General features: G+C 36.6%; 9 protein-coding genes and 4 non-coding genes across 14 annotated transcripts; 8 read left to right on the top strand and 5 right to left on the bottom strand.

The window, feature by feature from the left end:
- The first annotated feature begins 818 nt into the window (after positions 1–818).
- Positions 819–1,799, top strand: LOC17892916 (cyclin-U1-1). Its single transcript, XM_006298524.2, has 2 exons — positions 819–1,299; positions 1,523–1,799. Exons 1-2 carry the CDS (start codon positions 911–913, stop codon positions 1,737–1,739), a joined length of 606 nt encoding a protein of 201 aa, XP_006298586.1. The 5' UTR covers positions 819–910; the 3' UTR covers positions 1,740–1,799.
- A 591-nt stretch (positions 1,800–2,390) lies between these two features.
- LOC17892850 (peroxisome biogenesis protein 22) lies at positions 2,391–4,930 on the top strand. The gene is made up of 8 exons (XM_006298213.2): positions 2,391–2,662; positions 2,944–3,189; positions 3,290–3,337; positions 3,519–3,575; positions 3,654–3,755; positions 4,114–4,179; positions 4,366–4,467; positions 4,545–4,930. The coding sequence occupies exons 1-8, from the start codon at positions 2,543–2,545 to the stop codon at positions 4,647–4,649; spliced, it is 846 nt and encodes a 281-aa protein (XP_006298275.1). The 5' UTR covers positions 2,391–2,542; the 3' UTR covers positions 4,650–4,930.
- A 497-nt stretch (positions 4,931–5,427) lies between these two features.
- LOC17890600 (SKP1-like protein 11) lies at positions 5,428–6,143 on the top strand. Its single transcript, XM_006298943.2, has one exon. It carries the CDS (start codon positions 5,496–5,498, stop codon positions 5,979–5,981), a length of 486 nt encoding a protein of 161 aa, XP_006299005.1. The 5' UTR covers positions 5,428–5,495; the 3' UTR covers positions 5,982–6,143.
- A 1,092-nt stretch (positions 6,144–7,235) lies between these two features.
- On the top strand, positions 7,236–7,576 carry LOC111831367. The gene is made up of 2 exons (XM_023785284.1): positions 7,236–7,316; positions 7,424–7,576. Exons 1-2 carry the CDS (start codon positions 7,236–7,238, stop codon positions 7,574–7,576), a joined length of 234 nt encoding a protein of 77 aa, XP_023641052.1.
- Positions 7,577–8,363: 787 nt separating this feature from the next.
- On the top strand, positions 8,364–11,714 carry LOC17893045 (histone-lysine N-methyltransferase ATXR2). The gene is made up of 14 exons (XM_006297440.2): positions 8,364–8,521; positions 8,657–8,732; positions 8,830–9,235; positions 9,337–9,449; positions 9,539–9,570; positions 9,769–9,902; positions 10,099–10,186; positions 10,322–10,370; positions 10,464–10,518; positions 10,594–10,663; positions 10,755–10,824; positions 10,923–10,999; positions 11,132–11,188; positions 11,278–11,714. Exons 1-14 carry the CDS (start codon positions 8,438–8,440, stop codon positions 11,392–11,394), a joined length of 1,428 nt encoding a protein of 475 aa, XP_006297502.2. The 5' UTR covers positions 8,364–8,437; the 3' UTR covers positions 11,395–11,714.
- Positions 11,579–15,963, bottom strand: LOC17893175 (zinc finger CCCH domain-containing protein 40). Of its 2 annotated transcripts, XM_006299289.2 has the most exons (12): positions 15,775–15,963; positions 15,372–15,609; positions 13,823–13,933; positions 13,665–13,698; positions 13,420–13,561; positions 13,242–13,298; positions 13,061–13,158; positions 12,857–12,928; positions 12,543–12,769; positions 12,248–12,453; positions 11,943–12,080; positions 11,579–11,831 (listed from the first exon to the last, which is right to left on the bottom strand). In XM_006299289.2, the coding sequence occupies exons 2-12, from the start codon at positions 15,502–15,504 to the stop codon at positions 11,760–11,762; spliced, it is 1,290 nt and encodes a 429-aa protein (XP_006299351.1). In that variant the 5' UTR covers positions 15,505–15,609; positions 15,775–15,963; the 3' UTR covers positions 11,579–11,759. The 2 variants fall into 2 exon arrangements, with proteins under 2 accessions (XP_006299351.1, XP_023641621.1); XM_023785853.1 differs by lacking the exon at positions 15,775–15,963 and having other exon boundaries at positions 13,823–14,731; positions 15,372–15,460.
- A 1,583-nt stretch (positions 15,964–17,546) lies between these two features.
- LOC111831775 lies at positions 17,547–17,676 on the bottom strand. The gene has a single exon (XR_002834911.1). It is a non-coding gene; the product is annotated as a small nucleolar RNA snoR80 (small nucleolar RNA).
- A 33-nt stretch (positions 17,677–17,709) lies between these two features.
- LOC111831774 lies at positions 17,710–17,824 on the bottom strand. Its single transcript, XR_002834910.1, has one exon. It is a non-coding gene; the product is annotated as a small nucleolar RNA Z152/R70/R12 (small nucleolar RNA).
- Positions 17,825–17,857: 33 nt separating this feature from the next.
- Positions 17,858–17,948, bottom strand: LOC111831773. Its single transcript, XR_002834909.1, has one exon. It is a non-coding gene; the product is annotated as a small nucleolar RNA R11/Z151 (small nucleolar RNA).
- Positions 17,949–17,987: 39 nt separating this feature from the next.
- On the bottom strand, positions 17,988–18,089 carry LOC111831772. The gene has a single exon (XR_002834908.1). It is a non-coding gene; the product is annotated as a small nucleolar RNA Z157/R69/R10 (small nucleolar RNA).
- Positions 18,090–19,398: 1,309 nt separating this feature from the next.
- On the top strand, positions 19,399–21,167 carry LOC17891610 (UDP-glycosyltransferase 71B8). The gene has a single exon (XM_006298905.2). The coding sequence runs from the start codon at positions 19,521–19,523 to the stop codon at positions 20,973–20,975; it is 1,455 nt and encodes a 484-aa protein (XP_006298967.2). The 5' UTR covers positions 19,399–19,520; the 3' UTR covers positions 20,976–21,167.
- Positions 21,168–21,620: 453 nt separating this feature from the next.
- On the top strand, positions 21,621–23,490 carry LOC17892363 (UDP-glycosyltransferase 71B7). Its single transcript, XM_006297531.2, has one exon. It carries the CDS (start codon positions 21,922–21,924, stop codon positions 23,338–23,340), a length of 1,419 nt encoding a protein of 472 aa, XP_006297593.1. The 5' UTR covers positions 21,621–21,921; the 3' UTR covers positions 23,341–23,490.
- Positions 23,491–24,456: 966 nt separating this feature from the next.
- Positions 24,457–26,201, top strand: LOC17891601 (UDP-glycosyltransferase 71B7). Its single transcript, XM_023786257.1, is given in 2 exon segments — positions 24,457–25,321; positions 25,323–26,201. Coding segments are annotated over 2 exon segments (1,464 nt in total). The 5' UTR covers positions 24,457–24,610; the 3' UTR covers positions 26,076–26,201.
- Positions 26,202–27,030: the final 829 nt, after the last annotated feature.

Raw genomic sequence — 27,030 nt, 5'->3', positions numbered from 1 at the left:
CCAACATGATCAAAGATGGAAAAGCATTTGTAGTATGATTATATTTATTTGTTGTATAAAGCTTGCTAGTTTTCATTATCTCTTCTCGTTGTTGACTAGATATAGTGGCCAAGTCAATTTTAAGTAGGATGTTTATGACCATCTCAAACTTGGCACCAGGAATAAACTTGTTGTATTTGTCTGTATAAAGTGATATGATTCTTGTTTTGATACACAATGTCACGGATAAAGCTTGTCACAACTCCACGGGTAAGAATATTGCTCCACCAAACCTTAAAACTTTTGTCTATATATATGCAAGCGAGTAGAGAAGCCATTCCTCACAACTTCAACTCAATTTCATAATAACATTTTTCAAAAGTTTTGTTCTTCCTACCATTTTTAATGTCTTTATTGTATGTTTTATCTTTTTTATGTTTTTATAACTTTCTAATTTTTTTTTTCCATTCTTAATATGTTATAAATTAATCTAATATTTCAAATGTTTTTACTTATAAATTAAAATAAATTAAATAAAAATATAAAAAATTGGTGGTTTTTCCGTGGGACGAATTACGTAGGACACCAATGCTCGTACCAAAATATTTAACATTTGTCCCTTGCAAAAAAAATTGATAAAAAAATATTGGGACCAAGGAATAGGTCCTTGCAATGCCCATGCCCTTACCCCTAAGATCCTTGCAATGAGGATGCCCTAAGAGAGCACTAATCAGAATCCTATCTTCTCGTGAAGTTACACGTGTCAAACCCATCTCACACAAGCTGGTCCAACGTCAGACGAAAACATGATAACATCCCCATGTAACAACATCTTAAGCTCATCGTATCTCCACCACCCAATCTACAAGTACAGACCCCAAAACGAACGATACAACATATGGCCCATTCACGAGAGAATTGAAGCAAACCCATGTTAACCGCAGCCGGAGACGATGAACTACTGGACCCGGTCGTGGGACCAGAGCCGCCAACGGAAACAGCCACTCCAAGAGTGCTGACTATAATCTCCCATGTGATGGAGAAGCTCGTGGCACGGAACGAGTGGTTAGCTAAGCAAACTAAGGGGTTCGGGAAGAGCTTGGAGGCGTTTCACGGCGTGAGAGCACCGAGCATAAGTATAGCAAAGTACCTTGAGAGGATATATAAGTACACAAAATGTAGCCCGTCGTGTTTGGTTGTCGGGTATGTGTACATAGACCGGTTGGCTCATAAGTATCCTGGTTCTTTGGTTGTGTCCTTGAATGTTCATAGACTCCTCGTCACTTGTGTCATGATTGCCTCCAAGATACTAGACGACGTGTAAGTAATTAAGCCTTTCTTCAATTTCTCATATATTGTGAATTAGACTGATTATAAAACAATATATTGTTGTGTATCTTCATCTATTTCTAAAAATGAAATATACTTTATTATATCTAAGACAAATTTTGTAACCTAAGTCAAATGCCACTTTTGAGTTCTTGATTTATTTTTACATGTATTAGATGACAAGATATGTGTTTAACTAATTTTAGATTCACAGGCACTACAACAATGAGTTCTATGCTCGGGTAGGAGGCGTGAGCAATGCAGACTTGAACAAAATGGAGTTGGAGCTTCTCTTTCTCCTTGACTTTAGAGTGACAGTGAGTTTTAGAGTTTTTGAAAGTTATTGCTTTCACCTCGAAAAAGAAACGCTACAAAACGGCGACGATGTTTCTTCCCTTAAAGATAATCGACCAATGCAAGAGAGTCTCTAACCTACATCGTCTTTATCATCGTTACATGTTTGATATGTATACAAACGTTTTTTTCTATTATCTTTTAACTGAGCGCGTTTGGTTGACAGAAAAAGTTTATCAACTAACTTTTCGATTTATAATTTTCATTATTTAAGAAGTCGTTTTACATTCAAGCTACGAAAAACTAATATGTATAACTCATTTTTTTATGCTACACCATGACTAAGATTAATAATGTAAACTGGTTAAATTTGATTACTTATGTAAATTTCAACTAATGGAGAGAAGCTTTTTCTTACACTTTTCAGTTTTCACATATGGTTTTTGTTATACATATTTATGTCTGTTTCATTCTATTCACTTGTAAAATTACACTACTTGTTGGCTTAAGTATCAAACAACAACAAATCGAAAACCAATTCTAGTTTCCTAATTTCTTACTCCTCGTATTATCTCCAACTTCATCGTGTAAAAATTTATCGAAAACAAAATCAAAACGCTACGTTTCATCCCTTCATCGCTTATAGATTCTGATCCATCGCACCCTACCGAACAAACCATGGTCTCACATTCTTATCTACTGCCACGTGTAAAACGTACACGTGTCCTTACAGTTTGACATTGCCTAGTTGTGTTCTATGGAAAAGTACAATTCTTCTATCTCTCTCTCTCTCTCTAAAGAAGCTCGAGAACAGTGCCTCTTTCGTTTCTTCCATATCTAAAAGCTTGAAGCTAAGAATCATCTCATAGTTCGGATTCTCGTGTTTAAAACGACGACGTATTTGGAAATCTGGGTTTTGAGGGAGACGTAAGAGACTAAAATGGCGGAATCGTCTTCGCCGTCGCCTACTGAAGAGATCGTCCGGTTGATTAAGCGTTTAAGCGCTTACGTTGCTTTCAAAATGTCAAGCCTCTTCTCAACTACATCGATTCGAAATCTGGTTTTTTTCTTCTTCTCGATCCCTCTCTCTCGTTTACTCTGTTTCTGTATCGGATCTGGGTATGTTGGGAATTGAATCCAATTTTGACTTTGATTAGTGGAATTAGGGAGGAAAGTAATTTTTCCAATTGAAATCTTCAAAATTGATGAAGCTAGTTACGTAATGTTACGATTCAGCTCAAATTTGAGTGATTTAGCTGGTTTTGGGGAATAAAGTACCAATTTTTGAATTAGTAAAGTGAGTTGATTTGTTTTTGATTGCTGATGTTTATTTGGGATTAGGATTCAAGATCTATTGGTGCGATTGCGGGGCTGGCGATTGCGGTGATATTCACGTGGAGGGCGATTAGAACGCCAGGGGAACAACGGCAAAGAAGGCAGCCGAAGCGGAGGATGCAATCCCCTGAATCGTCTAGTGCTGCTGCTGCTGCTCAGTCGAATCTAGCTTCTGTACCTCCTGAGGTTTCTTCGCCTCATGAGGATAATGCGGTGCAAGATGTTGTTGATCAGTTCTTTCAACCTGTTAAAGTAACATTCTTTTTGTTTTTTTCTACACAATTCTGAAATTTTGTGTTTGCAGTATTTACTTTGTTCTCTGTTGGTTTTGATTGCTGGTTTTGTTTTGCAGCCTACTTTGGGGCAAATAGTTAGGCAGAAGCTTAGTGAAGGAAGGAAGGTAATTTGCTATTCAGGATTGATAATGTTGTGAATTTATTTTCTGGTGTTGTATTTTCTCTGAGCTGCATATAGGCTTTGACGATGTGAAATGATCGATAGCTGTTTTATATACGAGTTTAAGCACTAGGCTAGGTTCATTATTGTGTTGAGCTTCACCGTTTTCTAATATGCATTTGTAGGTAACATGCCGTCTTCTTGGAGTAATTCTTGAAGAAACAAGTCCAGAAGAACTCCAAGTAATAATACTTCCTTTTTGACATTCATTTGAGTATTGCATTATGCTTCTGAACCTGACTCAAAGCAATTTTATGCAGAAACAAGTGACAGTGAGGTCATCTGTTTTGGAAGTTCTCCTAGAGATTACAAAGTTTAGTGATTTATACCTCATGGAAAGAGTACTTGACGATGAAAGCGAAGTGAGCAGTAATTTCTTTTTCAGTCAATGTTTCCTCTCATTCCTGTTCTTTTGTTGGTACTAGGCTCTAGTATCCATAGCATACTAGTTGTGGTTATCTTTAAACACGGTTAGCTTAAAATTCCGGACTCTGTCATAACATGGATTCCTGTAGCTAATACTTGAGCAATATATACTGTTTTGTAAGAAGGATTCTTAAGCACATATCTTTACATATTTAGAGGAAGAGAGCTGAGTTCATTGGTGCAACTAAATGCTTGAGGCGTTCGTGTTTTGTATAATATTTTTTTTCCCGGTTGGAGCAAGTGGTTTTATTTTCACTAGTTTCTGAAACTGACATTTTGAGCTCTAATATGCAGGCCAGAGTTCTAGAAGCTTTAGAAAGTGCAGGCATTTTCACATCTGGTGGTTTGGTCAAAGAAAAGGTATTCATATCAGGCTTTCTTAGACGGTCTTGTATCCGTGAATTATTTCAGAAAGCTTTCCTATAATTGTATCGAAGCATGGCTTATTTGAAAATTCTCTGTCCTCAACCATGCAAACACTAGTTAAAAGTCGAAATGGTTTTGTCAAACTACCAATAATCACAGTTCTGTAACATGAATTTGCAGGTTCTCTTTTGTAGTACAGAGATCGGAAGAACTTCATTTGTCAGACAACTAGAACCTGACTGGCATATCGATACAAATCCAGAAATCAACACACAACTATCTGTAAAGTCTTTTCCTTTCTTACTCATATATAATCTTTTCTAGCTTCTTCAGTTCACTAACTCCGTGCTTATTCACAGAGGTTCATCAAATATCAGCTTCAAGTCGCTGCCGTGAAACCGGAGCGAATAGCTCCAAATGTGTTCACCTCGCAGTCAATAGAACAGTTCTTTGGATGTGTTTGATTGTCAACAAAAAGAGAGGTGTAAGATACATTGTCCTGAGTCCTGACTTCAGCATCAATGATCGAGTGTGTCTATTAGGCTGAAACTTGTTTTTCTTTTTTCTTTTTTTTTTTTTTATTGTGTCTAAATTAAAAGTTTGATATATTTGGAGTTAGATATTACTGCGAGTGCCTCTGTGAAAGTATCCATCCAAGTTTGTAATTTTTGTATTAGCAACTTAGTCACAAATCTTTAAGAAAATAAACAAAAGTCTCGTTATTTGACAAAGTATATTACTTCTACAAAATTGCTTGAAGAGAATTGTATTTTATTTTTTTATTATAAAGTAAAACTTCATATACTTTATTATGTGAATACACTGGATATCCAAATGAAACTGTGGGGATGAAGTTTCGTAATTGAATCAAAGACTACATATATTGCATGCATACGCGTAAACAACATCATAGTGCAATTCTAATGACAAAGTTAATATGAGAATTTGAGTCGGTGGTTACTCCAATGGGTAAAAAAAGGTATTACAAACAAAACTTAGGAGTAAATTTTACAAAACACGCATTTCCTAATTTTTTAAAAAGTTGTGGTTTTGATCAAAAAGACACATAAAAAAAAGCGTAACTATATCATAGATGTTGTGTAAGAACAACATCAACATGAGTAGACATACAACTTCATGCTTTTGTTTTGTGACTTACTTGACGCAATACATCTACGAATATGGCCTATAAATTAAACGGACGCATTGGTTCATAACCTTCATCAAATCATCAACTTTTTTTATTCTATCGCTCTCTCAATTCTTCAAATCTTTTCATCACATTGCTTCCAGAGAAAGAAAATAAAAAAATGTCGACGAAGATGATCGTGTTGAAGAGCTCCGATAATGTAGAGTTTCAGATCGAAGAAGATGTCGCAAGACAATGCCTGACCATAGCTCATTGGATTGACGACGAGAACACCAACAATGGTGTCCCGCTTACAAACGTGAAAGGCAAGATTCTTGCGTTGGTGACGGAGTACTGCATCAAGCACCACGTCGATCGTGAGAAACCCGAAGATCTCAAGACGTGGGACGACAAGTGGTTCATGAATTTGCAAACCGATCCATCCACCCTCTTGGCACTCATTCTTGCTGCGAATTACCTAGACAACAAAACCCTTCTTGACCGAGCCTGCCAAGCTATGGCGGATATGATCACAGAAAAAACTGTGGAACAGATTTTCACAGACTTCAACATTGAGAAGGGATACACAGATGAGGAAGAAAGAGAGGTTCTTGAGAAAATAAATGGGCTCTTGATTGAGAAGCGGATTATCAAGAAAAAACTATAAGCAGCTTTCTATCTTGTTATATTATTAAGTGTGTGCGTTTATTTAATTTCAGTTTCTTGATTATCAATGTGGATGATGATGACTTCATCTACGTTCTATAATAATCCAATAATGAAACCTACGTAATCATATATTTCGCTTATTGTGATACTAAAATGATACACGGTCATTGGCAAGTGCTTGTTTATTTCAATAATCCAAATATGAACGTAGACATATATTAAACAACTTTTGTATTCATATAAATCTTTTGATTGATAAAAAAAAAAAAAAATCTTTTGATTTTAATTTTTGTTAGGTAATGGCTTGCTCAACCATGTAAGATGTATATTTAAAATGATACTTATTGTTTAACAGAAAAAAAAAATGATACGCATAAAACTTTAGATATCCTTCTTATGAGACTGCATGTAAATGGATTTAGTTATGATATATTTTTAATGAACAATCACAAAAAGCATATTTAATTTCTAGACAATTTGTAATTTTTTGTATTGCACAAGTCTTTTGCAATAATTTTTATATTTTTGTTCATTAGTTCATTGACGTTGCCAATTGTATTTATTTCGGATTTTATCATAAACTGAGTGCGGACTGCAGAAGTTTCCCAATTGCTACATGTTGTGGTATCAAGAAAACAAACAAATGCGATGAAATTTCTTGTATTTATAAAGAAAAAAAAAACAAATATAGATATAGAAAAGGGGTTAGAGAATCAAAGACTATAGTGCCGTGTAATACGATGGAAATTTCTTCTTTTTGCATGGGTTTGTTGCAAACACACAATTATTGAAATATTATAAGTACAGGATCAGATTATATAAACATGGTGCATGTCTTTAAAATGCGTAAAGACGACTTGTTATTTATGCATTTTTAGAAACTTTGAAAACGCGTAGTTATGTGTGTGTATCTTAGACTTATCATCATCATATATAGTGCACTTTTTTTGTAAAAAAACCAAAATTATTAGAGTCAATCGGTACGTGGTTATAAATTAAAGTCCAATGGATAAATAAAGAAATTACATACGAAACAATATTGGAGTAAACAAACACTGTAAAGCAAGAGTTTCCTAGATATTACAACATCAACATAAGCTTTTTAGTGACTTACTTGACACACATACATCTATAAAATGAGGAGATCATCAGTAACAAGAACACACAAAAATAATTATAAAGAAGTGTTCTACTATTGTTCTACATATAATTGTACTACCCAAACACAAAAGCAAAAAAGAAAGTTCAAGAAATGGTTCTTACTGAGGCTGAGATTGAAGCCGAATTGGATCGTATCATGCAAGCACCAGAAGTAGATAAAGAGAAAGTTAAGGTAAAATGTTTTGTTTTGACATAATATATTTTTGCAACTTTTCAATATTGTTTTTTCTTTCTTTCTATGAAAACATTGGATATGATCATCATCTTTCTAAAAACTAGGAATTGGAGAAAAAAATGAAGGAGGACGTTGCAAATCATGGAGTAGTTATAGATCCCAAGTATATGAAGACGATTGAGTATCTAAAGATGGATAAGCGACTCAACTCTATGATCAAAGTCACAGGAACTTCTATTGTGGACAAGAAGAACTGAAGAAGGCTTCTTCTTCCTCATCTCATTAGATATATCATCATCATCAATTCATCATATCATATTCGTGGAAGAAATAATCTCTAACTTTGCAGATTTTATTGAATATTTTGGGTTTGTTTGTAGTAAGTAAATAAGAAAGTCATACTCATACTTTGTCATCTCCTCAATTCTATTTTTATTATACCTTCTGGTTTAACATGCAAACTCCAATTTTTCAAGCTTTTCTCGATTTGGATATCTCTTTGGGATTACTTTGATGTGTGAGAACGTTTGGATATATTTGTTATCACAGTGCTTGTTATTAATTTCAATAATCCATTAATGAACCTATACATATATATTTCGTTTATTGTTGTGATATACTACAAAACTTGTATATTGCATTTGCTTACAATATTAATTGATATATAGTTTTGGCTTGTTTAACACCTAGCTATATGTTAAACGTATTTATCTAAAATACTATTGAACTAAAAAAGTGATACGTAATTTAAATGTACACTACTATCCAAAATATATATATATTCGATTAAGTAGTTTGATTATTTAAAAACTAAAAATATTTTTTTTAATTATATAAAATATTATAGAAAACAATTTACATATTTAATATGTTCTTTTACGTATACCAAATATGTTTTTTTAATATTTTAGTAAATTTACTAAAATTTCCAAATAAATAATTTGGTAAATACGAGAAAGGAAAATCTGAGAACGGGTATGGATCAGGTCCGGGTCGGGTAGTTCATCTCCACTCCAAAAGAGTCTCTCTCTGATCTTTGGACCCAAACAGTTCAAAAGAACACCAAACTAAAAAACACACACACGCGCCGCCGCGCGAGAATATCTCCGGCCATTTTAATGGATTCAGTTTGCAAAAACGACGAGAATAGCTCCGCCGACGTCGCCGCTCTTCTTGCTCCGCTTCCAGCTCTCCAACTTCAGGCAAAATCCCTCTCTCCCTCTCTCTCTCTCTCTATATATATATAAGCATGTTCGATGCTAATCTTCGTTGAGCATAATCATAATGGAAGCTTATAGTGACTGAGCTCGATACTGGTTTCTCAATTTGTTGTTCAGGAGTATTTTCAAAAGCTTATAAATAGTAGAGGATGCAATGGAATTGAAGTGAAACACAATGGAACCACTGGGAAAGGTTGGTTTCTTGTTTTAATTTTTGTATTGAATTTTTGTAAGAATCTCAATGGCTGCAATGTTGGGTGTATTGAATCTGTTTCCTTCGTATTGGTTAGGTGTTTATGCTAATTCAGAGTTTCAAGAAGATGAACTCATTTTGAAAGATCAGATTCTTGTTGGCATCCAGCATTCATCCAACAAGGTGGATTGTTTGGTTTGCAGTTTTTGTTTCCGGTTTGTTGGATCGATCGAGAAACAAATTGGCCGGAAACTCTTTTTTAAGAATCTTGGTCTTTCTGGTTGTTGCGTTGGTGATTCATCTGAAAGTGAAGAAGATAAGTCTGTGAAGTACATTGGGAATGAGGAACAATGTGGTGGAAGCAGTTCAAGCCATCATACTCTTCCGGAAGGAGTTGTTAGTTCTCTGATGAATGGGGAAATGGCATTGCCGCACGCTGATAAGTTTCCTTTGCCTTCGCCTCTTTCGTGTCCTGGAGGATGTCAGGAGGCTTTCTATTGTAGGTAAATGAGATTTGATGTCTTCGGCTTTCGTATATCATTATTGTTTTTGCATTTGTAAGTTATGCATACTAATACTAATGTGCTGTTTCGATATGACACAGTGAATCATGCGCAGAGGCAGATTGGGAAAGTTCTCACTCTTTACTTTGCACTGGTGAGAGGTCTGCATCAATATCTCGAGAGGCTCTTGGAGAGTTTATAAAACATGCTAATGGTAAAATAATTCCAAGTTTCTTTTAGTTGAAATTGCCTTTTCAGTCTTGAGGTAACTTTATTTATATCTTATCATTTCTTAATTTTCAGAGACAAATGATATTTTCATCCTGGCTGCCAAGGTATATCTTCTATCTGTTGTTATGTCTACCTTTTGATTATCTTAGATAAACTGACAAGGAGCTTATAAAATATATTAGTTTACAGTGAGATCTGTGATGCTTATGCAAGTTCCAATCTTTTATTATCTCTAGTATATACCCTTTCCTCACAATATGAAGAAAAGAACTAACCAGCTGTGGATAATGTATTATGGCTAGGCGATTGCCTTTACCATTCTAAGGTACAGGAAATTGAAAGCCGAACACGTGAACAAAAAAGCAAAACAGAGTGGGCCAAATCATTCATTACTCTTGGAGGCATGGAAGCCAGTTTCTATTGGATACAAAAGAAGGTATAAATTGATGTGCAATTAGATAGTCTTGTATATTATGGAAGAGCATGAATCACTTTTCTTTCTTTCTCTATGTTTCTACATGTGATAAAATTGATCTAAATTACATACTGTATGATCATACATAACAGGTTCCTTGTGTGATATATTTATGCCACATGTGAAATATCTAATCCTCTATTCTTATTTTTGGTAGGTGGTGGGACTGCATCGCATTGCCAGAAGATGTTGATATTTCTGATGAAGGAGCCTTCAGGATGCAAATAAAGAATCTTGCATTTACGGTAGGTGTTTCATTTGTACATATCACTTGATAAATGAGTTTAGTTGCTGTGCTTTGTGTAGAGATCACAATTGCAGTGGCATAAGCTGCGGATCCTGACTGTTTTGCCCACCAAATGACATTTTTTTATCTCCAGTCTTTGGAGCTCCTGAAGACAGCCATATTTGATAAAGAATGTGAAGCCCGTATCCCCCTTGTCAGTTTGATATATTATCTGTACCGTCGTTTCCTTGTTTATATATTTGACTCACAGAGAGTTATTCCTTAACGCTGGAAAGTTTTCTCCCTTGAAATCTATGGGAATATCATCGGCATGTTTGAGCTGAATAACCTGTAAGAGTTGTCAATTCCTGTTTATATCCTTACATGTACAATGAATTTACCCATAATATGTTTGATCTTTGGCAGAGACTTGGTGGTAGCATCACCAGTAGAGGACTATTTCTTGTATATTGATGATCTTCCTGATGCAGACAAGGTCTGAACAGAATAATGCTTTGTACCCATTGTTGTTATTCTTTGACCAAAATCTATCGACTCTTACCAGTTTCTTTTTCTCATTATCATAGGAAAAAGCTGAGGAAATTACAAGACCGTTTCTAGATGCTCTTGGTGATGAGTTCTCGGACTTTTGCCAAGGTTAGAAATGAAAAGAATATTGTCATCACAAAACAGAGGAGTTTGGTAACTTGTAACCAAGATTTAACATTATTGCATCATCCATCTTTGGGTTTTAGGAACGGCCTTCTTCCCTCTGCAGAGCTGTATGAACCATTCTTGTTGCCCTAATGCAAAAGCCTTCAAACGAGAAGAGGTATCTTGCTTACATCTTCTTTCTCTTTATGATCTATAATACTTCTAAAGGATTTAAGATTTTTCATCAACACTTTTGGGACTGAACTCGATTCCTCCATGTGGAACGCTTTTTGTCTTGTGTGTTTTGCAGGACAGAGACGGACAAGCAGTTATATTAGCGTTAAGAAGCATCAGCAAGAACGAAGAGGTACGCATCTTCTCTCTAATCGTAGCAGTTGAATATTTTGAAAAAGAGAACTTGTTTTTGATTTTTGAGTTCCATATGTGAAACAACAGGTGACGATTTCGTATATAGACGAGGAGCTTCCGTACAAAGAGAGACAAGCATTACTTGCAGACTATGGTTTCAGCTGCAAGTGCTCGAAGTGTCTGGACGATTCTTCATCAGTTTGAAGCCTAATTTATGTTTTCAAAAGTAACAGAAACTGTCAATTTTGCCTTTATAGTGATCAGATCATTGATTAATCAAATTATGCGCATATGGAAAATTTTCTCGACGCTTAAAGGAACTTGCAGAATTTCATCATATTGGAGCTAGTAATTTTTTATATAAATTATCGAAGTCGAAGTCTAAAGATGATGAACAAAAAAACATATACGGATTCTAACCATTGTTAATATTGCACCGAATAAAATGTAAAGCTCGCCTAAAACCCCCAAAAGGTTACTTTAAAACAACAGGCTTTGGTGACCAAAAAAAAAAAAAAAAAAAACAACAGGCTTTTTTTCTAGTGTTCAAATTTTAGCGGTTCTTATGATCAGTCGGAGTCATCAAGGTCATTGGCTTTCCCCTGTTCCATGACATCAACGTTTACATCCGCCTCTTCTCCCTGAACACAAAGCACACGGTATTTCGTTAGCGTCATCATCTCCGAGTAGTTTTGTTCTGGAGAAATTAGTTTACCACCATAAATTTTCGAGAATCTTCTACTCATGCTTACCTGAACATGGGCATCTCTGAGAGGTGGGGGTGGAGGAAGAGATATGAGAGGAGAGCTTTTGGCTGCTTCCGGAATCTCTTCCTCAAACTCTGCAACATCATCAAATACCCGAGCTGCCATGCTCATCGACGATATTACCTACAGCACCAATACCATGTAACAAATTCTATTATTTCCACTTTTAACAAAAACACATCTTTAACGTGAAAGAACATCAAAAGCTTTAAGAAGCAACTTGAGCACCAATTTCATATCCTTACAGTTCAAGTGAACACCACTTCTGCAGAAGAAGAAGAATGTCGTACCTTATCAGTAGATGAGGTGCCAATAGAATACCTTCTCCTCTTCCAGTTGTCTTCCTTTGATGAGGACTTGTTAATTGTGTCTTCATCGTTCCACGCACCACTTTCTTCTTCAGAATATGATTTGGAAGAAACCGTATTCCAACGAGAAGGTCTCTTCTTCTCCTTCTCCTTCTCCATCCTCTCTTGTTCACCTCTTCCTATGAAGCCTGAAACATATGGATAAAGTTTATAGTCTCTATGAACTGACGAACCAAGAATTAAGTTCAAACACAGATGAAAATACAGGTAAGTTTACCATCTTCAACAGTTTCTTTTGTAGTATATTGATCCACATAACGCTTTTTCCTAGACATTGAAGACGTATTCTGCAACTCATTCTGTGGATCACAAGCGATACTCAAATTCCGACCGTTGTTCTCTTCATCGCTCACAATATCCACATTTCCATCTCTATTATTTCCTTCACTTCCAGCAAGATACGTGCTAAGTTGGTTTCCCAATTTCTGAAGACGGGCTTCTGACCTATAGAATTAACAAAGCATCGTGTTAGTGAATGAAAGTTTTCACACATAAATAGGAAACAATCAGAAATAAGGCAAAATGCCTTGCCTCTTTAGATCATCTTGTGCCCGCAAGAAGCGGTTATATTCTTTCACAAATTTCTTTGTGCTTGAAGTGATCCTGACAAACCAAAGGATTGAGCAACACTTGTCAGTTGTCACCAGAAGATCAAGCCCAGATTTGCCAAATAACGCCACTACAATTATATTGCATAACAATTTCAATAAACATCAAGGAGGAAATAGTCATTACCTCCTACATTCCTCTTTCTCTCTATCTAACTGGTTCTCAAGCTCCTGCATCCTAGAAGTAAGAATGTCTACTTCCTGTGCCTTCCTTTCAACGGAAGCCTTTGGAATAAATGTTTCAACCATATGTCAATTAACTCGTATGTACAATGCAATCAAATAAATTGTGGAACGGTGAAATTTACCTCCAATCGTAGTTTGTCATCAGTGAGCATCTTAACATCCATCTCTACATCTTTTAACTGCATATAGACAGGGTCCTTTAGAAAAACTTTACAAATATTATCCACTAAACATTAGATTAAGATGAAACGAAGAAACAGTCTCAACAAACACCCAACCAAGAAAATGAATGTTTCAAACCTGCTCTTCCAGAACATTATTGTAACCCTGAAACTTGTTTCTTCCATCTTCTGCCCTGTCTTCAATCCTATTCCCAACTTTCAAACCTCCAGCATAATCACGTCGTTCATCAAATCTATGGTTCTCCCTGAAGTCTTTTTCTCTGTGATGATAAGAGATCAAAAGCCGCACTTTAAACATGGTCATCAAATTACTACTGAAATTTCAATTAGCATAAGCACAGCAAAATTGAGGGGAGAAGATACCTTCGGTTGTCAAATGGCCTAGCATTCTCATGTCCTGAAAATTTGAATTACGTTGGTAATAATCAAAAGAAACAAATACAGAATAAGGAGTTGACATAGAATTTTGACAATGTCTAATTGACAACAGAACTCCAAAAACCCAAAGCTGCAGATCTTACCATTAAATCTTTGTAGCCTCCTTCCACTTCTGTCTAAAGAAGGTCTCCGTTCTGGAGAAAACTGTCTACCAAGTCTATCTCTTAAGTCACAATCCATATTGTAACGTCTGCCTGCAGTAGACGAAACAGACTTTGCAGTAAAGCATACTTGCAGTACTAGTTCAGATGTGAACTCCATTTCAAAAAAAAAACAGAATCATGCCAGTCAACAACACTTGGATAAGATCACAGAAAACTACAAGTAAACGTAATGGTGCTGACTCGCCAGTTCAAAGAGACCACAAAATAATGTCCTCTTCTTACCAGCAGTTGGAGAAAACCCACATTGGAAAACTAAATAAGAGGAGGTCACTGTATCTCATTGATAATTAATAGGTTGAGAATGCTTCAGATAATGTTGGACGTGAGAAAAAGAACCAATCTTGAAGATCCATATAATTACACAATCAAAACACCAAAATGTGATGTTCAATTCCTTCTGACAATCAAACCCCCATATTCTGCATATTGCTTGATCCAAGAAACCTTTTAGGAGACCATTGAAGATAAAACAATCATGGAAATACCACATGCTCCACACACATAACCGGCAGCATGAAAATACCAGAAGTCATAACAGCAGGCATTGATAAAATTCTAACAACAAGCATTGCTTGCTACCAAATCTTGGAGTCTGAGAAGTGAAAACCATGGTTGTAGATGAATAATGTACCCAGGAAAACCCATGATAGATTTTCTTCAAAAAAGAATGTGCTACCAAGAGCAATAAGAAAACCAGTATAAATTTCAGCTTTAACAAAACCAGTAGAATCCACTCCAAAAGAAAACCAATATCAATTTCATCCTGAAAGACCAGAAGATTCCACTCCGGGGTAAAAACAATACTAATCCCTGTCAATTGCTATCTTTCTGCAAATGGAACGTCCATATTCCCAAATGATTCCGCAGAACAAAACTAGTCAGTAAAAGCGTATACGAAAATTCTAAGGAATAAACCAAATCAGAAGATAAGTATAATACTGATACCATGTGTTTTTCAACTAGACAACTGTAAGTAGAAAACGTTTTACACAATATCAATAAAAAGTGCAATGGAACCACAAAGCTTCAGGAGAAGATCACTTCACAGAATCATCAAAGAATGATACAAAATTCCAAAAGTCTAAGTCTGAGATACCTAAATATATGATTTTCATGAAAACGTTTTACACAATCATAACAAAGTGCAATTGAACCACTAAACTTCAGGAGAAGATTACTTCACAGAATCATCAAAGAATGATACAAAATTCCAATATTCTAAGTCTGAGATACCTAAATGTTTGATTTCATTAAAACGTTTTACACAATATCATACAAAAGTGAAATTCAACCACTAAACTCCAGGAGAAGATTACTTCACAGACTCATCAACGAATGATACAAAACTCCAAAAAAAAAAAGTCTGAGCAAAGAGACCTAATCTACTGAGATTCAATGAATCCTTCAACCATAAACCTGAATATGTAATCAATAGCTGATTCCAAAAGCATTAAAACGAAACCATTACCAGGGAAAGAAGACTCGCCAGGACGACGGAGCTCAGCAGTACCATGAGCAAACGAACAATTCGGCCTCGAACAGTTACCAGTCTTCTTAAACAGAATACAAAGCTTCGTCTTAAACATACTCGACCCAGACATGATTGATTAACCAATATACAAATACGAAACCTCCTCTTTCTCCGAATCAAAAAGTCAAGCAAACCTCCCATAAACACATAGATTAACAACACCAGCGTCTCGTTCCTACACAAGGAACCGAAGCAAACGATTCAAAATGGATAATCTCCACACTCTCACAGGGATTAACTTTTCTTATCAAAAAAATTATATCGAAGATCATAACGATGAGTACACATCAATTTCGAGCTATACGTAAGAAGAGTCTGACTGAGAGAATCCAAAACCTACCATGGCGAACGATGTGCCTTCTTCTCTCTTTGGTTTATCGATGAAGCTTAAAGCAGCTTCTTCTTCTTATTCTTCTTCTATTGAAAAATTAAACGGCAGGGAAGAAGAAACAAGTCGGACAGAAATTTAACAGAGGAAAAAAAAACAAAAAAAAAAAGTTAAATAAAGCTGAAACAATTAGGGATCGATCCTGACTCCTGAGTATTTATATATTTTTTCATTTCAGGGTATATTTTTTTTAAAAAGCAGAGAAAATAAATAAATTTGAGTTTTTCTTACTCTGTGACTATATTAGAATACTGAAGATTACAGCTCTATTTTGTGCATCCTCTCCATACAAACATATAATAATTAGAGTATCTGTTATCTTTTAATTTTATAAAAAAAATTATAAATTGGAATGTTTTTAAGTGACCAGTAAGGAATGAAATCTAGACACTTAAAGAAAGAAAAAAATGTTTTTGCTTAAATGGAGTATGAATCTCCAAACAATTATTATTAGGATAATCTTTCTTTTCTTTTTTTTTAATTTCTCAATAACATGGAATATGAAATAAAGAAAATGCTAAAGAATTTTTGGGAGATTATAGAATAAGCCATAATTTTGTAAAACTGGATATAATAGACCTTTTGTTTTCATCTGGAAAAATACAATTTAAATATTTAGGAGAAATTCAAAAACAGAGCAACCAATAATATAAACCAAGTGATACAAGTATTACACCAATGAAGAAGTCATCTCTCTCAGCTTGTACCCGACAACACAAAGCATTAAACTTTGTCACCTATCACAATGTAGAATTTGTGTCGATTATACGGAGCCTATCAATCACTGGTTAACTTACATTGTGTGGAATTATACTGAGCCTATCGATACTGGTCTCTCGTAAAACTCAATAGTAACATGAGATTGCATTCCTAATGAGATATTATTGGTCGGCCATTTCTAAATACTCAGGAGAGTAACATGAGATTGCATTCTTAATGAGATATTATTGGTCGGTCCATTCTTAATATGAAGTCTCATTGGTCGGTCCATTCTTAGAGTAACATGAGACTGCATACCTAATGAAATATTGTAGGAAGGTCCGCAACAAGTCTATAACACTTCAAACAGCCACAGCATGTATGTTCGAGGTCAATGAGACCATGACGCACTGATTGAACCAAAACATCCATAATGTATGACAATTTGACATAGCTATAATAGCTGGAAACTTCCCATCTTAATTTGTAAACTGTGACCACAGAAGAGCTATAGACACTCGAAAGATAGTCAAAATTGAAAACAGTCCAATTTTTTTCTCCAATAGTCATCTATGGGATTAGTAAAGCCAAAGAAGCAATAGTTGTTGTATACATTTGTCGACCGGTCCTTCTAATATTACAAAGAAATTCTTATACAAACTGTTTTGCAATCCATTTTATTACAGACCACAAAATTTTGATTATAAATTTTTTACAATCATACCAATTGATACATATCAGCAGTCATCTCAGATATTCCTCTAGAAACCAATACCATTTGATACATATTGTCTTTCATCTGAAATATTAATCTAGAAACACCAATTACCAATTGAAACATAGCATCATCATTCATCTAAAAATTTAACAATCCTATCAAACAAAGTTCCACCCACAAATCTTATCATATGAAATATAGAGAAAATCCACCTCGGACAAAACCATAAGCCTTTTGAAAACACAAGTTCGGACATTCCAAACGGACCAAATTTTAAGTTTAAACCAACATGTATATAGGAAACCATATATGTACGAGGCATTTCCAGGATCAAATAACATGGTTTTAAAGCCAAATGATCAGGATATACCACAACGTAATCTTGCGTCAATGCCATTATACCTAAAGGAACAGTTTTTTAATCCTTCAGAATTGGTAAAAGACGCCATTCAAGAAGAAAAAAACTAAAATATGCTCAGTGGAAGGAGAAGTCGTTTAAATAAAGAGAGCTCACGGCAAAACAATTCTCATTGCTTTGTCCTCTGCCCTTCACGCACCTTCGTGCTATTTTATCATCATCGCACACATCAATAAGTAATAACAAAACATATTACATAAAAGCCTCAGTGTGTGTAACAAATTCAGATCATTGATTCAAAGAACCTCACTGAAATCCGCTAAGATAATTGTTTTTTATCATCATTGGCAATATTTCAAAAAAACCAAACAAAACCAAAGGAATCAAAAATGGGATACTCAGACAGCCAAGGGTTGTTTCTTCAAATTCTGGGTGAAGAGCCCAGATCAGAAACTCTAGTCCACGAAATATTCGTATCATCACCATATCCCCCAAACAATAAACATAACTAAAAGCCTTACAAAACGATAGAATCTATTATATAAACAAAACCATAAACTTCATTGTTAAATCAAAACCAGAAGCAAAGTTAAGAAAGATGCAGCTGCTGTTGTTCTGATAAAGTTGGAAGAAGACGAAGCGTATATATACTCCACAAGGACGCTGACGGATTTGGAGGAAATTAGGGTTTTTTCTTATTGCGTAGCGGCGACAGAACATCATCTCTTCTGCTTTGTGTTTTGGGTTTTTGTTTAGAAAGTTAGCCCAATAATACAAAATGGCCCGTTTCATAAATTACAGTTAAAAGGCCCATGCAAAAACTAAGTTGGGTTATACTGTAAATCTCCTTATGAGAATATCGAACCAAGATTTTCGGTTTTTAGCTCGATTTCGGTTAAGAAAACATAACCCATCATCACTTTCGTAATTGAGTTTGGGTATTGCTTCAGTTTGGTTTGGTTCGATTCTTCCTTTCATAAGAGCAACTACATCGGTGTATATTTTAGAAGTTCCATACATTAAAATATAAAATTTTAAATCATAAATTATCAAAAAAAAGGACGTTTCTACATTCGCGACGTCTCTTGTTTTGTTTCTTCACTATTTGTAGGCCCCACTGACACGTGGCGACCCGCGATTGATTATCTTCTTTTTTAAATCTAAAAATAAAAATAAAAAATAAATTATTTTCTTTTTCAGACGATACACGCTGCTTATGGTCTAAAAAATATATATAACTCATGATTAGTCCATGTAACTAGTCTAAGCAAATAGATGCATATATAGAGTCTTGTAATAAGCATCAAGATATAATTACCTCTCTGATTTCCATGTAATTTAATCTTGATGATCAGTTAAGCACTACACTCTGCACATAACACAAACGCTCCAATGAGCTCATTTAGGCATGAATCTATTTATTTGCTTTGAAACTATACTACTCACACCTACAAAATATATAATTTCTTGTAGTTTACATTACTTCACAGTTCACACCATGACTCTATTTTTGTTGGCAAGAGAATATTTTTTCTTTTAAAAAAAGATATTGTTGGCATACGTTTATATGGAAAGTGATGTCAAATGAAAGTAAATGAAGACCCGAAACTTGGAAGCCACGTTCGGAGTTTGACTCATCCTTGTGTGGTGTAGCGGCTTTTTCTCGGTCTCGAATTAATAGAGAATCTCACCTTCTTCGCAATATATCTAGGGAACTAACGCATGCAATGAAAAATATTACTATATCGGATCATTTATATATGATACATTAATATATACTATGATTTCTACATTGATATATTTATTCTTTTTTATTATTCCTATAAACCGAGCCAACGAAAGAAGCTTATATATGATGATACATCTCATTGGCGAGTTACGATATAAACAAAGCAACAACAAACAAAACAAAAGGAAAGAGAGATGAAGACATTAAACATGAACTTTGAGCTTATCTTTGTACCGTTTCCTGTTATTGGTCATCTCAGATCAACAGTGGAGATGGCGAAGCTACTAGTGGAGCGAGAAGCCCGCCTCTCTATCTCTGTTATCGTCCTTCCTCTCCTTTCCAAAGACGACATCGGTACTTCCGCTTATGTCTCAGCCCTCTCCGCCTCGTCCAACGATCGCCTCCGCTACGAAGTGATCTCTTGCGAAGATCAACCGACGACCGAGTTACATGTCGAGAATCACATCCCGAGGGTGAAACGTGCTGTTGAGAAGCTCGTCGACGAGTACTCAAGGCTACCGCACTCGCCGAGGCTCGCTGGCTTAGTCGTGGACATGTTCTGTACCTCGGTGATAGACGTGGCTAACGAGTTTGGTGTTCCGTGTTACTTGTTTTACACCTCGAACGTTGGTGTTCTCTCACTCGGGTTACACATCCAGATGATGTACGATAAGAAGATGTACGATGCCACCGAAACTGAGTTTGAAGACTCGGAAGCCTTGTTAGACGTTCCGACTTTGTCTCGTCCTTATCCTGTGAAGTGTCTTCCTTACGGTTTCGGATCGAAAGAGTGGCTTCCTATGTTTGTAAACCAATCGAGAAGATTCAGAGAGATGAAAGGCTTTTTGGTAAATACTTTTGCTGAGCTTGAACCTTATGCGTTGGAGTCTCTTCTCTCGAGTGGTGACACTCCTCGTGCTTACACAGTCGGACCAATATTGCATCTGGAGAACCATGTTGACGGTTCTAAAGAAGAGAAAAGTTCGGAGATATTACGGTGGCTTGACGAGCAACCACCTAGGTCGGTAGTGTTCCTCTGCTTCGGAAGCATAGGAGGCTTTCGTGAGGAACAAGCAAGAGAAATTGCTATCGCGCTTGAGAGAAGCGGTCACCGTTTCTTGTGGTCTCTCCGCCGTGCATCTCCGGATATAGATAAGGAACTTCCCGGAGAATTCAAGAATCTTGAAGAGATTCTCCCGGAAGGATTCTTTGATCGGACAAAGGATATAGGAAAGGTGATTGGATGGGCACCACAAGTAGCCGTGCTGGCTAAACCGGCGATCGGAGGTTTTGTTACTCACGGCGGGTGGAACTCAATCCTCGAGAGTCTTTGGTTCGGTGTTCCGATGGCACCATGGCCATTATACGCAGAGCAGAAGTTCAACGCTTTCATGATGGTGGAGGAGCTTGGTTTAGCGGTAAGGATAAGAAAGTACTGGCGAGGCGATCAGTTGGTTGGAGCCGCGACGGTCACTGTGACGGCAGAGGAGATTGAGAGAGGAATCATATGTCTAATGGAGCAGGATAGTGACGTGAGGAAGAGAGTGATGGAGATGAGTAAGAAATGTCACGTGGCTTTATCGGATGGTGGATCGTCTCAATCAGCTTTGAAAATCTTTATTCAAGACGTTACGAAAAATATTGCTTGAAAGTTGAAACAAGCTAATAAACCGGAGCATGCAACGCTCTTGATGATCATCATTAGTAATGGCAATGTGCATGTCACGTGTGTTGTATTTGTTTGAGTAATCACTAAAACAATATTTCTATAGACTTTGGGATTACGATTTTTTTGTTTAATATAGGATGTTACGAATTCTTTAATATCAAATCTTTCACTATTGGTTCTAAAACTTTATATACTGAAGCATGCACATGAATGATTATACTTATTATTAAATTTCATATCTTAACTATGTCAAACATATCTAAACTATGTCAAATATATCTAAACCAGTAATAGATTATGTAATTTGATTTTAATAGTTATATTAAACGATACTAGCAAATTAATATTTTAAAGTTACAAATACTCTCCAACGTGCAAGTTGTATAATGATTATAGAAGAGGTAAAGTGTGAGTCGTGTGACTTGTGAGTGTTGTACGTAGCTGTTTAAAATGATTGTGACTTGTAGGTCAAGACCAACCAGTCCAAAGCATAAATAAACATAAAATAAATTGAAGTTCATATTCATACCCCGATAAATGAAACCCATACTTTTTTCATATATATTCCATATTAAAATTTGCTATTCTTTATTTTTATTCTACAAATTGTTAAAACGAAATCAAATGATAAACAAAATTTTTATTTGACCACCCAAATTTACTTGAAACAACCGTAGTAGTAAATATGGCGGACAATACTTTGATAAAACTTACACTTTTGATTTTATATATGACGAGTCATTGATATCTTTACCTACTCAATATATAAAATTCGGAAAAGTCTTAAAAGTTGAAACCGATAGAAAGGGACACAAGAAACCGAAACTATTTGTTATTTAGTGGAGGCGCCGTACGTGGAGCTTCATCATCTCCATTATTCAGACAAAGCACAGAGAAGAAGAGGAGACATAAGAAAAGAGATAAACATGAATTTTGAGCTTGTCTTCATCCCTTTTCTTGGAACCGGTCATCTCAGATCAGCAGTGGAGATGGCAAAGCTACTAGTTGAGCGAGAGACACGCCTCTCTATCACCGTAATCATCCTTCCCGGTGGCGAAGTCCGTGCTCTCTCCGCCGCACCTAACGACCGCCTCCGCTACGAAGTCATTTCCAACGAAGATCAACCAACCATCGACACGACGAGGCCTGAGTTCCATATAGAGTGCCACGTGCCAAAGGTGAGATGCGTCGTTGAGAAACTCGTCAACGACTACTCAGCGAAACCGGATTCGCCGAGGGTCGCTGGAGTGGTCGTAGACATGTTTTGCACGTCGATGGTAGATGTGGCGAACGAGTTTGGTGTTCCGAGCTACTTGTTTTACACGTCGAGCGCAGGGGTTCTCACACTTAGATTTCACATCCAGATGTTGTACGATGACAACAAATACGATGTGAGTGAAAGTGATTACGAGGACTCTGAAGCTGTGCTGGACGTTCCTAGTCTGACTCGTCCTTTTCCGGTGAAGTGCCTTCCTCACGCTTACGCATCTAAGCAATGGCTCCCGACGTTTGTAAACCAAGCAAGAAGATTCAGAGAGATGAAGGGTATTTTGGTAAATACAATTGCTGAGTTGGAACCTTGTGCGTTAAAGTTTCTATCGAGTGGTGGTGATACTCCTCCAGCTTATCCAGTTGGACCACTGTTGCAACTCGAAAACGGAGATGGAGCTGAGAAACAATCAGAGATTTTAATGTGGCTTGACAAGCAACCAAATAGATCAGTAGTGTTCCTCTGCTTCGGGAGCATGGGAGGATTCCGTGAGGAACAAGCAAGAGAAATCGCGGTAGCGCTGGAACGAAGCGGCCACCGTTTCTTGTGGTCTCTCCGTCGGGAATCTCGTAATATATTCAAAGAACCTCCGGGGGAGTTTACGAATCTTGAAGAAGTTCTCCCGGAAGGGTTCTTTGATCGGACAAAGGAGAGAGGGAAAGTGATCGGATGGGCTCCTCAGGTGGCCGTGCTAGCTAATCCGGCGGTTGGAGGTTTCGTCACTCACGGCGGGTGGAATTCGATCCTCGAGAGTCTTTGGTTCGGTGTTCCAACGGCGCCATGGCCGTTATACGCAGAACAAAAGTTCAACGCCTTTGAGATGGTGGAGGAGCTTGGATTGGCAGTGGAGATAAGAAAGTATTGGCTAGGAGATCTAATGGGGGGAACGAAGATGGGTTTGGTGACGGCAGAGGAGATAGAGAGAGGAATCATGTCTCTAGTGGAACATGATAGTGACGTGAGGAAGAGAGTAAAGGAGATGAGCGAGATTTGTCACGTAGCTTTAATGGATGGTGGATCATCTCAAACTGCGTTGCAAACGTTTATTAGAGACGTTATGAATAATATAACTTAACATGTGATAGCTAGGAGAATGGTGCATGCAAACGCTCTTGAATGATAAAATCCTTTGAGAAAATATTATTTCTTGCGTTTGTGATGCGCAAGAACATATTGTTTTCATTGTCGGCCACTGCCTAATTAATTGTGGTTTTGTCTGACGCGACATTTAGGCGTCATTTGTCATAGTTTGATTAACAATGACACGTTTGGTCAAAAGGATTAATTGGATTTTTAGTACATTTTTTGAAACATAATTATAAAAGTAGTACATTTACTATTTATAATTAGCAAACTAATACATTTTTACTATTTGGACACTATTTATACATTATTAAAAAACCCTTTAAATCTAATAACTATAATATTAATCAAAATAAATTTGTTTTTAATAAAATTTCAGTTACATAAAAATCTACATTTTTTTCTCTATAATTTGATATGCATTTTATTCTAATAATTTATAATATTTTTCAAACAAATTTTGATACGTCCAGCTATCCTTATGTACAGTTGTGTGTCGCTGTACGGAAAATCATCCGTACAGCGGTCTATATATACGTATAATTGTACGTGTACAAATGTTTTTCTTGTCTATATATGTATATTTGTTTATGTGTAAATATGTGTTTTTGTAGTTGTTTCTCTTTGTACAAATATTTTATGTACAATAATGTGTTGCTGTACAGTTGTCTATATGTACAGATACATGAAATAGTAAAATTGTACTATTTTGCTAATTATGAATAGTAAATGTACTACCTTTATAATTATGTTTCAAAAACGTACTAGTTTGCTAACAAACCCAAAGAAAAATATATATAGGGGAGAAGTTTCGTAAATTTCAAATTTCTCACTTTGTTTTTTTTTTTTTACTATATAGATAAATATTTTACCTACATTTTATTTTGATCGTATAAACGAATGATTTGATATAAAATTAATTAATCTTTTCAGTATATTTTACCTTTAAATAAAAAATAGCTTAATTTTAGAATTAATATAATTAAGGGGAAAAATGTTCTAGTTTTCTCTTCCTAATTGTTTGTTATCGACAGCAAAAAAAAAAACAAACATCAAAAGGAAAATGTTCCTTCAAAGCTACAGAAAGGGCTTTTCTAAAAGGGCCTGAACTATTCGGTCCAACAAACAGAGTTATTATACGTATGAAGCCAAAACAGAGAAGAGTTTTTGTTTGTACTTATTATCATCAGCGAGCGTTATCTTCGAGGATTCAGACAAAAGTACCGAGAGGAAAAGAAACAAAGAAGAGAAAATAACCAAACATGAAATTTGAGCTTGTCTTCATCCCCTATCCTGGAATCGGTCATCTCCGATCAACGGTGGAGATAGCGAAGCTACTAGCTGACCATGAAACCCGCCTTTCTATATCCATCATCATCCTTCCTTTCATTTCCGGAGGCGAACTCGGTGCTTCCGATTACGTTGCAGCACTCTCAGCCGCATCCAACAACCGCCTCCGCTACCAAGTGATCTCCGAGAAAGATGAACCAACCGCCGAGCTGACGAATCTTGAAACCCATATCGAGAACCAGGTGCTAAAGGTTAAACGCGCCGTTGCTACACTCGTCGACGACTACTCGAAGCTACCGGACTCGCCGAGGATTGTTGGCTTTGTCCTAGACATGTTCTGCACATCGATGATGGATGTGGCTAACGAGTTTGGTGTTCCAAGTTATATGTTTTATACGTCTAATGCAGGGATACTCGCACTTGGATATCATATTCAGATGTTATACGATGAGAACAAGTACAATGTTAGCGAAAGTGATTATGAAGACTCTGGAGCTGTGTTGAACGTTCCAAGTTTGAGTCGTCCTTATCCGGTGAAGTGTCTTCCTCAAGGTCTTGTATCTAAAATGTGGCTCCCCATGTATGTAAATCAAGCGAGAAAATTTAGAGAGATGAAGGGTATTTTGATTAATACTGTTGCTGAGCTTGAACCTTATGTGTTGAAGTCTCTTTCGACTTTCGAGTGGTGATACTCCTCCTGTTTATCCTGTTGGACCATTGTTGCATCTCCAGAACCAAGACGATGGTTCCAAAGATGAGAAACAATCGGATATTTTACGGTGGTTAGACCAGCAACCACCTAGTTCGGTTGTGTTCCTCTGCTTTGGGAGCATGGGAGGTTTAAGTGAGGAACAAGTAAGAGAAATCGCTATCGCGCTAGAGAGAAGCGGCCACCGGTTTCTCTGGTCTCTCCGTCGTGCATCTCCAAATATATTTAAAGAACCTCCAAGAGAGTTTATGAATCTAGAAGATGTTCTTCCGGAAGGGTTCCTTGACCGGACTAAAGATATAGGAAGAGTGATCGGTTGGGCTCCTCAAGTGGCCGTGCTTGCGAATCCGGCTATTGGAGGATTTGTCACTCACTGCGGGTGGAATTCTACATTGGAGAGCCTTTGGTTCGGTGTTCCGACAGCTGCATGGCCGTTATACGCAGAGCAGAAGTTTAACGCCTTTGTGATGGTGGAGGAGCTTGGATTGGCGGTGGAGATAAGGAAATACTGGCGAGGTGATCATGTAGCCGGACCGTCCATGGTTGTGGTGACAGCAGAGGAGATAGAGACATCAATAAAGTGTCTGATGGAGCAGGATAGTGAGGTGAGGAAGAGAGTGAAAGAGATGAGTGAGAAATGCCATGTGGCTTTGATGGATGGTGGAACGTCTCAAACTTCTTTGGAAAGGTTTATTCAAGACGTTATGAATAACATTTGCTTGACTTGATTAGCTATAGAACTTGTGTCAGCAACGCTCTTGAATAATGTTTGGTGATGTATCCTTGAAGCGATCCTCTGAGAAAATAATATTTATAGAGTTTGAGGAATTATAAGCCAAAGCTTATACTTTAAATATTGTTCTATAATTTTGATTTCACCCAACTTCTATAAAATAATACAGATTTATTTTTTAATCTACGGCTAATGAAAGGAATCATTTGAGGCTCCTAGGCTAACTTGAAGACGAGGGAATCTCCAACGTGGAATTGCTTATGTTCAGCCCAAGAGTCATCCTTCACTGTCCATCCATAGTTGGAACTTGGAACCACTGACTTTGTATATTTTAGCCGAGGTACAAGTGCAACTCAAGAGAAACATGATCACGAGCACGAAGCCATAGATCTTCTTCGTGGCCATGATTCGGATCGTATGGTTAGGAACGATGATGAGATGTTTAATTAGACTAAACTCGTTGAATCAGAGAGTATTTTTTAAGTAGTATGGATGAATGTGTTACTCTATTTATATAGCTTTACAATCCCTAATCATAATCCTTGTACACCAATATTATTCAATCATAACATAATGAATTAATGATGGTTCAAATGCCGGGCACATAGTAGTACTAGCTAGGACCACTACTCAATCTTCCGAGACTCAACGCTTCCGGTTGTACATGTCTGAGAATCGGAGGCTCTGAGCGATCTACTGTTCATAGATACGGATTGTGATAGCTCAGTTTTGGGAGAACGAAGTTTTGTATATGATTGTGTTGTGGGAGAGAAGACTTTGATTTGCTTAAGGTAAGAAGTGAGAAGTACCTTGATTTCAGCACTTTCTTGGCCTTTTGATTCTTGTATGCAAAGGAACCATCACTTTCATAAAGACAACATCAAGATAGTCCTCAATTGATAAAAAGAAGAACAGTACATTCTTAACTTAACTTGATATTAAATCGGTAG

This window comes from Capsella rubella, unplaced genomic scaffold (genome assembly GCF_000375325.1).
Source record: "Capsella rubella cultivar Monte Gargano unplaced genomic scaffold, Caprub1_0 scaffold_3, whole genome shotgun sequence".
Classification (NCBI taxonomy): Eukaryota; Viridiplantae; Streptophyta; class Magnoliopsida; order Brassicales; family Brassicaceae; genus Capsella; species Capsella rubella.
The sequence above is the reverse complement of the archived record's forward strand: the minus strand, read 5'-3'. Positions and strand labels throughout refer to the sequence as shown.